Source organism: Pleurodeles waltl, chromosome 1_2 (genome assembly GCF_031143425.1).
Source record: "Pleurodeles waltl isolate 20211129_DDA chromosome 1_2, aPleWal1.hap1.20221129, whole genome shotgun sequence".
In the NCBI taxonomy this organism is placed as follows: domain Eukaryota; kingdom Metazoa; phylum Chordata; class Amphibia; order Caudata; family Salamandridae; genus Pleurodeles; species Pleurodeles waltl.
Genome location: NC_090437.1, coordinates 1,198,939,707 through 1,198,952,294, shown reverse-complemented (window position 1 = coordinate 1,198,952,294; position 12,588 = coordinate 1,198,939,707). Strand labels below are relative to the sequence as shown.

Sequence of the window (12,588 nt, the reverse complement as noted above, 5' to 3'; positions counted from 1 at the left end):
ACTCCTGAAAGGGAAGGGTGTAGCCTTTTCTCACAATGCTGGTAACCCAGGAGTCTGAAGTGATGACCTCCCACTTGTGGAGAAAATACAATAACCGCCCCCCTACAGGAGAAGAGTGAGTGGGAATTGGTGGAAGCCTAAGGCTGCTTCCCCTGCTGCACCCCTCCAGAGGAAGAGGAAGAGGCAGAGTGCTGCTGAGAGGCTCCCCTGGTACGAACCCTACCCCTCCCTCTAAAAGATCTATAGGAGAGAGCAGAGGTAGGCTGCTGGAATTTCCCCCGAAAGGAGGAGGAGGAGGAGCCACGACCAAATCCTCGAAACCTCCTAAAAAATCTGGAGGAGGCAGAAGAAGTGGCTTGCAAGCCTAGCGACTTGGCCATGGCCCTGCTCTCCTTAAACCTCTCTAAGGCCGAATCCGCCTTGGCACCAAAGAGCCAAGGCATCAAAAGGGAGGTCCAGCAGGGTCGACTGTACATCCGATGAAAACCCTGAGTTACGAAGCCAAGCCTGCCTCCTTGTAACTACAGCAGTGCCCATTGCTCTAGCCACAGAGTCAGTTGTATCCAACCCAGATTGGATAACCTGAGTTGCAGCAGCTTGAGCGTCCGATACCAGATTCAATAGCCCTTGAGGGATCTCCGTATGCGTAGATGTAATTTCGTCCATCAGAGCATAAATGTACCTCCCTAAAATACATGTAGCATTGGTGGACTTTAATGCCATGCTACATGACGAGAACACCTTTTTGGATGCCATGTCCATCTTCTTGGAGTCTCTATCCGATGGCACAGATGGAAAAGACCCAGGCGCAGACCTTGCCGAGCAGGAAGCCTGGACCACCAAGCTTTCAGGTGTTGGATATCTGGTAAGAAAGCCAGGGTCAGCCGGTGCAGCCCGATACCTCCTAGCCACAGACCTATTGACAGCCGAAGAAGACACAGTCTTCTTCCAGACCTCCAAAACAGGTTCCAGCAGCGCCTCGTTGAACGGCAAAAGTGGTTCTGCTGATGTAGAGGCCGGGTGCAACACCTCTGTCAACAGATTCTGCTTCGCTTCAGTCACCGGCAAAGGCAGATCCAAAAAGTTAGCTGCCTTCCTGATAACAGCATGAAAAGTGGCTGCCTCTTCCGTATACTCCCCAGGAGATGACAAGTCCCACTCAGGGGAAGTATCTAGGCCACTAGCCGTGTCCAGCCCATGGAGACCCTCACGAGAGTCCTCAATCTCTCCTTCCTCCAGGTTCTGCTGGTACTCCTGTTCTTCCAGGAGACGGAGAGCAAGCCTCCTCGAGTGCAGCCTCTCCTCAATCCTCGGCGTCTACATGGCGTCAGCAGATGTCTAAGAACGACGCCGATCTCCGGATCCGTCCGACGTCGGGTCTATAGGCGCCGCAGGTACCTTCGGCGCCGAACCAGGAGTCAGATGGAGAGAAGACTGCTTCGGAGTTGTAGAAGGCCTAGACGGCGTCACTGACCGAAACACCGAGGCCGCTGGAGCCGAAACACTCGGAGCCGAAGTCTCTGGAGCCACCGGAGCCGACACCGGCGCCGAGCCCACGTTCCCCAGGGGGAGAAAGGGCATAAAGGGTGCTGGTCGAAGCGGAGCCGGAGCACCCATGTTAAAAGCCAAAGGGCCCGAAGGCCCAGCCGGTGCACCACCTGGAGCCATCTGCTGAAAGATGGAGAACATCGCATTTAAAAATGCGGTATTATCGGCTCCAGAGGCCGGAAAAGCCGGGTACTGGGGTGCCTGGATCGAAGGAGACACCGACGCCGGCCTCGACATCTGTAACGTCGGAGAAAACAGTTGAGGCTGTGGAACCTCAAACACTGAAGGCGGTTGGCCCGAAGACCCGGGCGAAGTCGGTGATGCTGGAGAAGTCAACGGCGTTGACGGATGGGGAGTGACTGTGGGACTGACCTCCCAAGTCTTCCGACGCCGAGTCGATGGCGACCTCGACCGAGACCTCTCTTTACTCGACCGGTGCCGTTATTCTCGACGACGCCAGGAGTCCCGATGATGCTGATGAGACTTCGGTGACGAGGATTTTCGATGTTGTCTCTTCTCCTTCTTTTTCGACTTCGCCATAAAAAGCTTGGCCTCGCGCTCTTTCAGGGCCTTCGGATTCATATGCTGACATGAATCACATCTGCCAACATCATGATCGGAACTTAGACACCACAAACAGTCAGAATGTGGGTCTGTTACTGACATTTTGCCCCCACACTCACGACAGGGCTTAAAACCGGACTTCCTCTGCGACATTGTAATCTCAGAGAAAAAACACAGCCAAAAAACACACTGTAACTGTCGAACAGCAACAGTAGCTCCCTCGAAGATAACCGTTTCGAATGGCACGGAAAAAAGGGAACTGACGTCGGCACGTCGGCCAGGACCTCTTATTGCCTGTATGACGTCAGACGGCGTCGCGTGGGCAAATGTGACGTCCTCGTCGACGTGCAGAAGCTAGGAAGAAGATTTCCGTCGAGTGCTGGCGCAATGGGAGTATTCATTAAGTGAGGAATCCACAGGTAGTTGTATCCATCAGAATGGTCCTTTATTGCTTTTTCTGAGTCTAACTCTAAACAATTAAAATTTCCAAATTCATTACCCAATAAATTATCAGTCTCTAAATAAAAAATTTACTCATCCTGCTGTCTGGTACTTCCATCCGTGTTGATATGTTCCAATACCCCATCATTTGAAGGGAAATCCTGCCTTCTTGACCTGCAGCGAAGGACACCCTTTCTTTGCGAGTCATGTTGGACACCTTTCCCTGAACTGTCAAGTGTTGTTTCTTCTTTGGACACTTACCTCCAGGACCATCTTCAGCCATTCTTAATACACTGTAGCCAAACCTATTCTCCTTATACAAAAAATGCTTTATAAATGTGTTGAGGGCTCTGAGAAAATATTCTGCCACTTTTAGCACAAATATACCACAACTAGCAGCTGTCACCATTTTGTCCTTAAAACAGGGTCCTGGTCACCTCAAATCACAGTCAAATGATCACCTGATCGCGTTCCAGACATTTAATGGCCTTTCCTGTAACATGTGCGCAACAAGGTCTAATTTTCCTAGAAATATGTCCACTTTAAATCCTATAGGAAGCCATTTCCTGGCTAGTAGCCCTCACTGTACATGATCGAAGCAGGACAAGGAGCAGATTTCAAAATACTTACCTCAACAGAAATTCCTTTTACTTTCAGATCGTAACCATTTGACCAAAAAGTAACGTATTAATTTTCATGATTAATTAATACTCCTCTCTGAATATATTTAAGAAAAGTGCTGCTCTGTAGTGCTGGCATCTACTGTTTTTAAATCAAAACAAGCAATATACACATACTTACCTCAAATCCCCAGCTAATCTATAAAATCAAACTTTAACTCTACCACAAGATCCATAAAATAGATGAGTATCCTTCACAAACTACATATACTACCATTCACTCCCCAAAACATAAACAAATTAATATACTTATCTGCTCAGAAGCAGCAAATAACAGAGGAAGAAGATGAAATGTTGCCGTACTTTATGGACTATGTGTTCTAGAGTTTTTTATTGTGATCAAGTATTGTTCTTCTGCCTTCCCCTAAAATTAGCCAATATCAAAACCGTACAAGGCAAACTTATATAAAAAAAAAAAACCTTCCAAAATGTTTAGCTTTCAGCCTCAATCAAAAAAATTGTGTATTTTACTGTCACTTACCCTGGACCGTATCTTGGTTTCATGTCTTCCTTTCCAAGCGTCTCACTGTTAGTTTCATCAGAGCCCGGCAATTGTCTTTCTTTGCCATCACCTGCCTGGGTGTTTTTCACAGTTTTTTTCGGTTGACTTGAGACACCCACGCCATCCTCTGCTTCATTTTCTACTCCTATATTGGATCCAGAGTTGTGAGCCAGGCACTTGGATGAGTTGGAACACGTATGTCCTCTGCCAGAATCTCGCTCTGTCAACAATGGACTAGAGTGCTCCTTTTTTAAAATCTCTGTAACAGATATTGCGCTCTCCAGTCTATCTACGTGGTCCTTTTCTTTCGATTTCACTAAACTGTAGGAAGCATTTATTACTTTGTCTGGAGAATGTCTACTTTGTATGCCTGCTATCCTCTCCTCTCTGCTGTCTTCACAGGTACCACAACATACACACGAGTTAATTAGGCAATTGGTGGCTGCTAAAGCAAGTTTATGGGATTCATCATCAGATGGAGGCTCAGGTGACGCTGAAATACAATCACCAGCTGCGTCTGGCATAGTTGGTGGAGATCCTGAAGAAGAAAGAGATTTGGGATTAAATATTACAGTGGCAGAGATCTTCATCCCACCAGTCCTGTTAGCAATAATTTCTGCAGTCTCTGCATCCTCGCCATTAGCATCCCAGCCATTGAGGTACACCTGTGAATCGGGGCCTTCTAAACAACTACAAGTATTGGGAGTAGAGTAATTAGTCATTAGTATTTTACCATCCTCAATATTGTTATTATTGCTTACATCACTTTCTGTATCCTTTATCGATATTGATCCAACTGGTTGACCATTGTGTAGAATTAACGTCTCCTTACATGGGACCCTCTGTGTCAAATTATGGCACGAGCTGTTGACCCATGCCAAGGTGTTCTCAGCTGATGCTATCACACCAAGAGCATCTCCAGCTCCATCAAGATCATCCATGAAAAATACTCTCTCCTCTTCATCTGTTAAGTTTTCTTGACATCTCCTGATTGGTGAAGCCTCTACGCTAGAATCATTCCTCACTCCCGGCCTGCGGGCTGGAGACTGACAGACACTTGGTGGAGAAAGTAGAGAGGACATCTCATCTCCCACTCGGTGGACCATCATATTGAGCTGTTCTAGCTCTTCTTCATCGTACTGCATGGAGCAAGCCAACTCCACCTCTGTGTTTTCAGCTTTTGATGAGAGTTCCTCGCTTGACAAAGCAGCTACTAACACGGGCGTGAGGACAGAGGGCACTTCAGGATCCGTTCTAACGGGAAATTCCATATCTTGTGATATGCAGAGATTGCGCTCAAGTGTGTGCAGTTCCTCTTCAGTCAAGGTTTGCAGAAGATCTCTGAAAAGCAGATAATGAAAGTCAGGTGCAACACATAGATTAAGACTTAAGTAAAACCATGCATCTCTAAGGGCAACACCTGGCATTATTTCATTTTTACAATTATGACTTTTATGATATCGTCTGAGGTTCTGAAGAGTGTGGACTGATAGCCTCTGAAGTTGCTCTGTAACATTTTGGCACGTCAAAAACAATACATTTCTCCACGGGTTTTAACTGTGTTTGCCCTTTCCACAAAATGCACTTGTCATCACTTCGTAGACTCACATTCTGTGATTTCTCAGTCCCCAAGAGAGTAGATGCCAGATAACTGTTACTAATCATAGCATCATACAACAGAAATGATTCCATACAGGGGAATAGTTCATGAATTTGAAGCAAAGTACAGACCATAAAATACACTAGTGGAAGATCTGTTTTCTATTCGTTATGATTGCTTATGTGCCCTACTCTATTTTGTAAATTGGTAAAATTGGTAAAGGTGACACGAATACCCTATTACATGTAGTAATACAAGTATATTTAATATACCTTCATCCAACACACAAATAAATGAGTTTTTAAACGGAAGCAGAGGTACAGTAAAGATTCCAAACATCCAATTTTTTTGTGCGCTTAATGAAAAAAGATACTTTTAGATGCATGATTTCTTAAGTGAGCTTTAAAGAAAACATATCTTATCTGTCTACCAGTATATCAAATCCGGGTTCATTCAAATGCTAGCCACACTGAATGCCAGACCACATAAGCATACATGGACCTTTTTCATACTTACTTCAGCATCACAACGTTTAAACCATTTTGAAGATGAACAAAACAAAAGATTAAACTTTTAAAACACTACTAGGTAAAACGTATTGGATTATTAAACAAAAATATCCACGCCAGTAACACAATCAGTTTAGGTGGGAGGGTTAATTTATAAATTGCTGTCACTGTCTACCTGGACCTAGCTAACTTCTATGCAAACTTATTGACTTACAACATTTATTCAATTGTATGCATGGCAGATTAAAGTGACCAAAAGGTGACACGATGATGCAATTAGAAATACCAAATAAAAAGTCTAAATGTTACTAGATCAAGAACTTTAGTGTATTCCTTGTGTTTTAGCTACATTTAAACGCCCTCCAATACCTACGGTTACTGTGCATAAACAAAATATTTCCAAAGGAAGACTGAAACAGTGCTAGATTTAAAAAAACAAAAAGTGTTATTTGGTTTTCAACAAAAGCTTAAATACTTTGTACATTCAGGCATAATTCATGAGTATGGAAGATAAAGGGCAAATGCAGAACGAAAAACTGTAAAAAACTTAAATTGTGCATGGATAGAATGGAGTCCAGATGAATTTTGACAATAGAGGAATAACTGCAATGCGAACAGTTACTAAGGCTACTGCAAGGGAAGACGGCAAGGCAACACAATAGTTTGCATGGGGTGGGGGGTCACAGGATAGGGAGACAAGTGGGAGTTACAGGATATGTGCAGGCGGAGCGGTGTCAAGTGACCTGCGCGACTGTCGGATGTGTTGTGGCTAATTATGGTGAAATTAAGATCTTAGGTATCTGATCAAGTGCCACAGGTGCCTCACACACCAAAAGTGGGGGGCAGTGTCCACAGGTGCTCTCGCCTCTGTGAGGTAAGTGATGCAGGGAAGTAAGAACCGGTTGTGACGCAGTGTCAGTAGTCTGAGATGGGTGTTCCAGTGAGATCACCTCATCACGCTGGGCACGAAACGCCTCAAGTAGGGTGTCCCAGCTCATTGACAGCTGGCATTTCCTGAGAACAGGAGCTTCTTCATGACGGAGCACAGTGCTTCCCACTTCCTCCCATAAGACGTATCCTCGCTGCCAAGCTTCAATGGTAGGTTGGGTTGTTGCCTTCCTGAGGCACATCACAGAGGAAACTGCAAGCACAAACACTAGGTCAAAGAAACGAAAGAGGGCACTGTGGATCTTGGGTCGTATGAAAAGGCCCAAGGCACAGACTTTCCATCAATGAAAGTTGTCTGTCTAGAGATTTCCTGGAGTTGGCTAGTGACCCGGCTCAATAATTGCCAAGATTGGGGCATGGTCACATCATGTGTTGGAGTCCAGCTACAGTTTCATGGCAGCAGGGGCAGGAGAAGCTGGCTCCTGGGAAGAAGGCACTTATTTTCTCTGGGGTCTCGTAGGCTCTGTTTCAGCTTCAGATGGGCATTCCTGGGTACCGTACATGGTTGGGTGGGCACCCACCTCCATTCTGCACTGCGGAGTGTTCTCCCCAGCTTTGCCTCACATGCAACTCACAATGTACTGAGGGGGGGTGCAGCGTGTGAGGAGGTGATCCTTCCAAAAAGATGACAGCTGTTGCCCAGGGAATTAGGTGATTACTGCCATCAAACCGCCAATACATTTAGTGCTTCAATCTGCCAATGGAGACATAGCATATGCAACAGAGAATTATAGGTAATGAAGTGTCCTTGGGGTAACCCACAGTTTTCCAATAGGGTTTCAAAGGGGAGTTGTGAACCATCCTCGAAGAGATGTCCCAGGGCTTCGACACCCATGCGCGCCACTGCAGAGTGGAGGCGAGGGCCTCATGAGTTCCAAGGTGTTGCAGCTTTGCAGTGGCATAGTTGGGGCACAGAGAAGGACTAGGGTTGTGAGACGCAAAGCTGTTCTTGAACACTGGTGAGCTACTCGCTTGAGTCGGGCAGAAAATTGTGGAGAGTTTCCCACAGGGCAAAGCCATCAGGGCACTTCAGACAGATGCCATGCCCTGTCCATTGTGACAGTATTGTCCAGATTGTTACTGGCTAGACAGCCGGTCACTAGCTGGAGAGGAGAGGTAAGGTTGCAATATTCAGCCCCCTCCATGCTCAAGGGGGATGCTTGAGCTTTGCTTTTCGTCCCTGGTGTCAGCCTCTATTCCATTGTATCTTGTCAAGCATCAACCTTAAGTGATGGAAGAACATGGCTGGTAAGTAAAGAAGCAGGTTAGCAAAATAGTTAAGTAAATGGGGCTGCATGATCATTTTAGGCAACAAAGTCCTACTCATTAGCAACAAAGGCAGAGAGCTCCAAAAGGTTATCCACCCACAAAGACCCTTAACTGCGCACATGATGATTCCATCAAGGAAGTCCTGGTCGGTATGATAAACCTGTATTCCTATGTAACAAAAAGTGTGGGGCTGCCAGGACACTACTGACTGGCCTATAGACAGCTGCACTTCAGTGGCTTGCTGGCAGTAAGAAAAGAGGCATAACTTGTGCCAGTTTACGTGCAAGCCTGAGACCGCATGAAATTCCACCAGGGTTTGCATAATGTGTGGGCAGCCTGTGGTGACACTGCATAAGTACAGCAGCATGTTGTCTGCATAGAGGCAGAGGGCATGCATTCTGTCCCCAAGAGAAATACCCCAGTCTACTCCATTTCAGCAAAGCTGTATTGCAACAGACTCCATCACCAAGGCGAAGAGAAGGGGCGAGAGCAGACAGCCTTGAGACTTTGGACTGGAGGTGCATTCAATATGTACCGACCAACGTGCGCTCGCACCACAGTGTGCGCGTAGAGTACTTGGATAGACCGATGTAGATGATCACCAAGCCAAAACGTCTGAGAAGGGTAAAGAGTTATGTCCAGTCCAACAAATCACATGCCTTCTCCAGGTCAAGTACAAGGCATACAGATCTGGGTAAGCCTGGGGGGCGAACGGCGTGACCCGGAACAAACAGCAGATGTTTGAAAATGTACTGCATCCTGGCACAAAACTGTTTTGGTCTGGATGGATCAAATGAGTTAATAGTGGGGTGGATTCGGTCTTCTAGGAGCGACTCAAAATTGTATAGTCTGTATTTAATATTGCCAGTATGAAGCTTTGTCTGCAGTATCGTTGCCCAGTTTAGGGATGGAAACCAGTGCCACCTCTTGTAAAGAAGAAGAAAATATTACCTTGTCGAGAGCAGTGTTGTAAAGTGTTTCTAGGTGCAACGCGAATATATCAGTGCGCATACTGTAAAATTCTAAAGGAAGTCCATTGAGGCTAGGAGTTTTACTGGAGGCTCAACCATATGGCAACCATAATCTGTTCTACAGAAATGGGTGCGATCAGGGACTGATGCTGCTCAGGAGTAATGCTCAGTAAGTGGATGCTGTTTAGCTAGCTTGCTGCCGAGTACACCCCTTTGGGATTAGGCAAGACAAAGAACCCAGTAGTGAGTTAAGAAAGCTGAGTAAAAATTCTGCTGCCTGAGGAGGAGTCATTCCGGGCCTGCTCTGATGGATGTGATGGGCTGTTGGGTTTTGTCCTGTTGTACCAGACAGACCAGTACAGCACCAGGCTTATCCAAATGTGTACACTCAAAGTATGCCTTTAAGTTAATACAGCAGAGCAGTCCTAGAAGAGCCACATGATTGGTGCGTGCCTGCAGTAGGGGAGAATGTGCAGTGCTCGAATCAAACTGCTCCTTCTCAAAGGATGCAATGGAATCTTAGATACTCTTGAGCTGTGCCTCCCGCTCACACTCGCACCACATACCCACCCTAGTACCTATGCATGTCCCCTGATAAAGACTTCAAAAGCCTCCCACTCTGTCTGTGGCTCTACAGGAGGCTGTACCCTGGTTTAGTGTGAAGAACTCTGCGATCGCCATGCGCAGCGAGGAGCAGAACGCTGCATCTTTAAGCATCTCAGGCTCCATGCGTCAAGTTGGGACAGGTGCAGAAGGTCTGCCCCAGCTAAGGGTAACCGCAATGGATTGTGGTTAGATGTGTAACTTGCTTGTGTGATTAAAGCAACAAAACAGGTGATTGTAAGGGGGGTGGGGAGTAAAAAGCCGATGGGTGGGGTTGTGATGCTGCCAAGTGTCTGTGAGGGTTTGAGTGTGAGCCAGTTTGCCAGGGTTTTATCAATGATATCGCTGGGGCTTGCAGGATAGGGGGTAAAGATCTATCAAGCGTGGTATCTAATACACAGTTAAAGTTCCCTCCCATTATCCAAGCTCAATCAGCCCACTGCGTCATCTGCGGGGATAAAGAGGCCCAGCATGAGGCCTGGTCTGTGTGAGAGGCATAAATGCAGCTAAGTACAATAGGGGATCCATCAAAGCGTCCATTCAAAAAGGACATGTCTACTGTCTAGGTCAATGCTCGAAGCCAGGAGCTGGAATGGGGTATCTGCCCGATTCAAAATAAAGCCCCCCTTGCATAGGCAGGATACCAAGTGGTATAAACCTGGCCAAGCTATCTCCTTTGGAGCCGAGTGGGCTCCTATGGCATAAACTGGGTTTCCTGCACCAGAGCGATGTGGGTGCCTCTTTGATTTAAGTAAGAGTATGCCGTGCTCATGCTCCTCACATTCCATGTCATCGTGTTATAATCCGTGATGGACCTATTCCCACCACCAGCCATGGGAAGTATAAGCTAGTGTGGCAGTACAGTACGTGTGCGACAGTATAGCAATATCCCCCATCGAGGGGTATCCCCCGCTTGGGAAGCAGAGGTGTTACGGCAGCTGTCAGCAGGGCAGAGAGCAAATGGCTCACCGCTCAAACTGCTGAAACTAGGTAAGGACCCCTAGTTGGTGGTGAGATGTGTAGCATCAGCAGGAGAGGATCGCTGGGTGTAGCCCAACATGCTGGTTGCTCAGATTTAAGTGCCCAGACATAGGGATAAGAGAGTTCAGGGTATCACGAGCCGAATCTCATGCCACATTAGGGGGAACACAGCGGGTGTCCCAGCCAGCTCCAATCCATTGTCACGGGCAATAAACGAAGTAGGAGGGGTAAGCAGTACGGGCAAGTGTCAGGAATGTGGAGAGGAAAGCACAAGAAAGCCCCAGGGGAAACAACAGTAGGCAGTGAAAGGTTATGTTGGCAGGTCCAATCCTCTGCATCATCCGCCCTATCCTCCAGGTGCCACACTCTCTCAGTCAGATCCAATATGCGCTTTGAGCATCACTTGTTTGTGGTTGCAGTTCCTGTAGGATGCACTCCGATTGAAATATTCAGTAAACAAGTTTCCTTTGGTTATCGTGGATAAGGGTCATTTAAATTGTTATTGTCAATTTGTGCTTCAAGGCTGGTGCGAGTGTGCTCGATCTCTGTCAAAATGGAGTCCAGTTTGTTCGCCCCAACTATGGTGGACAGGAGGCAAAGCACATTCCCATCAAGGTGGGGCCTCATTTATCACAACCACTGCTGTTCCCCGTCCGTGACCACGACACACTTACAGATGTCGGACTACGCCTCCATACCACTAATTGTCATAACATCTCACTTTTTCAAAAGACAGTCTGATGCCTAACTAAAAGTGAGATATAGTGCAAAAATCAATGGTATCATCGCCTACCACCAACCTGGCGCAGCTATCTAAAAGCAGAATCAACTGGTTTACCTGTGTATAGATGCATCCCAACTATCATAGGAAAGAGTAGAAGGGCATGACTGACTCAGCATCCATATGTAATGGCAGAGCTATTATGATTGGTTAAATTCCTCTTCATTTATAGTAAGACCCTTCATTTTGAATGGTAAGAGACATGTAGTGCATTGAAGCCACCTTCCTTTGCAACACCACTACCAAGGACAACTAGAATTATCACGAGTATCTTACTGGTGGCGCTCCGCCCTCTAGCACATGGGAGTAATATAATATTTGGATCATAGATCAGAGCAAATTTAGTTTGAGCACAGCTATTTGCATTCAGTAAGGACGTAGACTGGTGCCACGAAGGACCAGAATGAGAGGCAGATCAAATTACTGCAATGCATAGGATTATTTTACATGAACCGAACATAAAATATGGTCAATTTATTGTTAACATAATTAAATCTAAACTATTTTTCTTATCTCTTCTAATACAATCAGGACAAACGAGATGCCATCTAAACAAATCACATTTTCAGAGGACAAAAAAAAAAAAAAAATCTTCAGCTTCCTACGAAGAGGTAAAGGTTAAGGTCTCAAATGTAATGAATCTCTTGATCTATATTTTGTATTGAATTATAAGCAGTTAATTTCCATTCCTTGAAAGAGTAGACAGTTTTATGAGATCAAATCCAATAAAGCTGTATTTCTGAGAAAACGGGCTTTCTAATTGCCGTAAAGTACCAGATATCTTTAGTTTTATTACACAATGTTCTAATGAGTCAGCGCCCACATCTATACTATAACTTTTCTTCAGTAAGCAGTGTGATGTTTCTCAGTCCTCAATCATGGCTTTCATTCACTTTCTTCAGTGACAAAACAGAGCAAAAGTAGTTAAAATGTATCTGTTTCTGTAAGAGTTGCACACATAAAATGTACCTTTTGCAGTCACTGGGACATGGGATACACAAACACTAAGACAGTGAGACAAGGACACACGCGTACGGAAATAGTGATATACATAAGGGAACAAAGAGGTACTTGCACAGTGTTGTAAAGTGCTCTTTTTGGATGGTCACCTCCCACTTTTTGCTGCTTGATGCTGTTGTTTTTGACCTGTTAGGGTATTGATGTCTGCTAACCAGACCTCAGTACTTATGC

The 12,588-nt window shown here is 45.8% G+C and overlaps 1 protein-coding gene across 3 annotated transcripts in view; it reads right to left on the bottom strand.

Moving 5' to 3' along the window:
- ZFYVE28 (zinc finger FYVE-type containing 28) overlaps positions 1-12,588 on the bottom strand; it is a 516,457-nt gene that overhangs the window by 108,820 nt on the left and 395,049 nt on the right. For all 3 annotated transcript variants that reach the window (XM_069203698.1, XM_069203689.1, XM_069203708.1), the window contains exon 8: positions 3,715-5,076. In XM_069203698.1, the coding sequence (XP_069059799.1) occupies positions 3,715-5,076 (1,362 nt within the window). The remainder of the gene's footprint in view (positions 1-3,714; positions 5,077-12,588) is intronic.